Below are 4,071 nucleotides of genomic sequence, written 5' to 3' on the forward strand. Positions count from 1 at the left end.
CCGATCGAGGCGAATTAGTCGCTGAGATCAGAGGCTTTCGTTATCACCTCCCGACGAAAGACAGGAAAAAGTGTTGTTCGGGCTAGCTTTTGTTTGCCGGAGTCATCATCGTCGTTTTTTAGTTGTGTTTTTTTTTTCTCCACCCTCGCTCTCCTCTCTCCTCTCTCCTCATAAAGGGAGTCCTGAAATCAAAGGAGTCATTCAGCCTCATTGGTTAAAGCAATTAACTGCTGTTCTCCCTAATCCCTGGAGTTATGTCTGAAATCCCAAAAATTGGCCACCAGAGATATTCTGCTCTGCCCAGAGGCGCATTGTTGCCTGAAGAATGGGGGGGTGAAGGAAGTTCCTTTGCTTTTAATTTGAAAGTCAGTTTGAAAGTCTTTGATGAGAAACGAAATCAACATTTTGGGTACTCATTATTTCCATAAAAGATTGCATAATTAGATTTATCTTTGCAATTGAATATCCTGTAGAGTTTTTACAAGTACTGTAGATGTTTAATCCGGAGCATTCATAAATGGGATAATTAGGAACTATATTTATTCAATCTAAACCCCAGCCAATTTGGGGGAGTTATTGCCTATTATATTTCTTTTTGTCACCATGTTTTATGGGTTTCCCATAGGAAGTCGAGCTCTACATTCTAAAAAAAATGTCTCAGCTGATTAGTTTCAGCAAATGATTCATTTTGTCACAGTTTAATCAGTTGTATTATTTGGGTCTGTATTTTAGCATTTTAATTAATGTGTTCAATTGTCTTGGTCTTGGAGTGCTTTATTACGATGTAATGTTACTTTTTCCTCCACAGTGTGGCATAATGGAATACTGGTCTAACCTCCCCTCTGTTTTCTAACTTTCTTTGACATTGCCGTATCTGAACAGCAGAGGGCGCTGTTGGATAATTTATTGATCAGGCAGCACTTTAATCTCCCTCTCTCAAGTAATCCTGAACATTATGACATACTGTCCATGAACGCTTTAGATCTCCTCGTAGCTTATCTCTATGCAACTGTATACAAGTGTTTTCTTTACATACAAATCGTGAGCTTATTATAAGGTTCTATCTCCGTTTAGGGTAGTTCAGAGATATTGAGCATCAACGTTTTTACATTCCATTATGTTTTGTGAGATGGAACCTTTGTATTTTATGAATTACTAACTAAGAAATGTCAAAAAAAACAAAACAAAAAACAGGCATTAATAAACACCTAATGGACAAAAATGGAGATAGAACCTTATAATTCTAACATCACGAAATGAGTATGCGTACATGTCTTTGAGTATAAAGATTTGGACCAGCATTGAGATAGTAAGAGTGCTGAGACTAGGGTCCTGCAGACCTGAAAAAAACACATTTTATTTCTTGTGTATCCTCCTTATAGATCTTCAGAAGCTTCTGGATGCTGTTCATCACACTGTCACCAAAGAGTTATGTAACTCAGGACAACTACATGGCAACAGCCCTTTGACTGATAGACAAAGGTAACCTCTCCTTATCTTGTCCCGGCGGTGGCTATGGGCAGTGGTGGGCTCAGCTCACCCAAACGTGCGTCATGCCTACCCGATGTTGTTGATATGATATGTTTGAATGTCCGGGAGCATGTTTGAATGTTTAATGTCATATTTGTATTTACTGTAGGTCTATATACTATGTCCCTAGGTCAATGTAGAGAAAAGGCTGGATTAGTGTACATGTACTTGCTTTTTTGCGCTGGGGTGTTTAGCCCTCTGGGAGGTGGCTAATGTATAAAACATTGCAACTGTGAATAACGACCCTCTCCACATACCAGCCTTCCAGCTCCCCAACCCATCTCCCAGAGAATGGAAAACCCAAAAGGCCCTAGGACAGCAGTGAACCTACCAGCCAAGAGGTGTGCCTGTTACACAAAATCACAAAACTACACTCCACCATCAAGCAATAGGAACTTGACTTCATCTTGCGACACCTGACCACAAATAAACTAATTTACCCCCCCCCCCAAAAATCAATTACTTCTGTACTGAAACTTAATTGTAAATGTTTGGGGGGCATTTCATTTCACGGCATTGTGTGATGATATTGACCCTGTGTCTGTGTCTGTGTCTTTGTCTGTGTCTGTGTCTAGTTGCCCTGCTAATCCCCTCTCTGCCAGCAGTCAGTTAATCAGCAGTAAGTGGTCAATGGTGCTGGACCTGAGGGCAGCGTTTGAGGATAGGGCAGAGGAACACGCCCAGAGCTTCAGTGACACCCTGGAGCACAATGCCAGGTGAGGGTCCCCTTCCTTCCTACTGTCTCCTCCCTCCACCAGGTGAGGGTCCTCTCCCTCCTCCCTTCCTCCTCCCTCCTCCTGCTAACAGCATCCCTGCTCTGTTACCACAGTTGGTTGGTTGGTTGTTTGTTTGTTTCAGGTCAGAACCTTTGACTTGTACTGGAACATTTTGTGATGTTGCTTCAGACTTTCATACTCAGCTTTCTTGTGAGACCTTTACTCACTTCTCACATGATCCCTTCAATATGCTGTAGGAGTATTTGCAGATACAGTATAGATGTGTCCTGGTGTTGCTTTGTTTGCATTGTTATGTAATTCTGTGTTTGAGTTTCTGCAAAATGCTAAATGAAGGTTTATGTAAATGAAACAGTTTCTCCTTGTTCGATCTCACTGTTTTCCCTCTATCTCATCTCTGTACAGGAAGAGACTGGATAGTGGCATCCAGAGGTTCCAGGCCCTGCGTCACGTGACTCACGCTCACCGTGTAGCTCGTCATGTGACCTCGACGGTAACGGAGGTAAAGGCCCCACAGACGGACACCACTGAGAGGCCATGTAACAACAATAACATATGGTATGCTGTAATAGCCATTTCCTGGGCTGGAATGTGTGTGTGTGTGTGTGTGTGTGTGTGCGTGCGCGTACGTGTGTGGGTGCGCGTGTGCACGTGCGCGTGCGTGTGTGTGTACACTGTGTGTGTCTGTCTGTGCTTCTGCAATTTATGGACATGACACTATATGCTTGCTTAGGTTTATTAACTTTAGCATGTGACGCAATCAAAACACAGCTGTGTCCCTCATTCGGTCCACATTCTCTCCTCTCCGTCCCTCCCAGGCTGGCCTCCCTGCTCAGCGGGCTGCCTGCTGACGTGGCCAGAGACAACAGAGGGGTGAGCCGTGTCCTGGAGAAACTCGGCCGCTTCGCAGGCGAAGGCACCCCCAAGGTCCGGCCCCAGCTCTTCCTCAAGGTCTTGGGGGGCCTGCAGCCCTGGGAGCTGTGTCTCCCAGACCTCTGCGTCGCCATTGAGGTACTGTATGGTAGGGACATGCCCCCCATTCGATGGCCCCCTACATTTGAAATAGTCTCAAACAAACGTAACGTTTGCAAAGGCTTTACGGATTTCAACACGCTCAAAACGCTTTATGCTTTATATAAAGCAACCACCTGGTCTTGTATAATGCAGACAGCAACTAGAGAGTCTAGTTGGCTAGACAGACTGACTTCACACCTCCCCCTGCCTCACCACCCAACATTCTCAGTCTAGCCTGGTTATGGTGGTGCAGACTGTAGATCCCTCCAAGCATGTTCCCACCGACGAGAGCCAGTCATTTGCTTCTGGCCCCAGAGCTATTTGAGATGAGTTAACAACAGGAACTGATAGTGAGAGGACAGGGTTGTAATAAAGATCGTCCCACAGATAAGCAGTGTGTGGATATTGTGTGTGTGTGTGTGTGTGTGTGTGTGTGCGTGTGTGTGTGTGCGTGCGTGTGTGTGCGTGCATGTGTGCGTGTGTGTGTGTGTGCGTGTGTGCGTGCGTACGCCGTGCGTGCGCTGTGCGTGCGTGCGCCTTACGTGCGTGTGTGTGTGTGTTTGTGTATGTACGAGTTTCCTTTCATTTATTCATAGGAACTGTATTTCTAAGAACGAAGAAATCTGAAGATGTGCTGACGAAGCTAGTTTCCGTCCCCTCCTCTCTCTTCCTCCTCAGATTGCCAGGGAGCATGTTGTCCAGATGCCCAGAGAGGACTACGACACCTGGCTCTGCTCCAGGGTCACACTGCCACAGCCACATCCTCAGCAGGACCGCGTTGCCCCACACATGA

General features: G+C 45.5%; 1 protein-coding gene across 1 annotated transcript in view; it reads left to right on the top strand.

Moving 5' to 3' along the window:
* Positions 1-4,071, top strand: part of LOC308157719 (coiled-coil domain-containing protein 60-like) — a gene marked incomplete at both ends in the record, with an annotated part of 24,969 nt that extends 20,898 nt beyond the window's left edge. Inside the window, 5 exons of the mRNA XM_080531327.1 lie at positions 1,383-1,482; positions 2,106-2,246; positions 2,670-2,822; positions 3,083-3,280; positions 3,957-4,071. Of these exons, the coding sequence (XP_080387453.1) occupies positions 1,383-1,482; positions 2,106-2,246; positions 2,670-2,822; positions 3,083-3,280; positions 3,957-4,071 (707 nt within the window). The remainder of the gene's footprint in view (positions 1-1,382; positions 1,483-2,105; positions 2,247-2,669; positions 2,823-3,082; positions 3,281-3,956) is intronic.

This window comes from Nansenia antarctica (assembly GCF_963989245.1).
Source record: "Nansenia antarctica genome assembly, chromosome: 5".
Lineage (NCBI taxonomy): Eukaryota > Metazoa > Chordata > Actinopteri > Argentiniformes > Microstomatidae > Nansenia > Nansenia antarctica.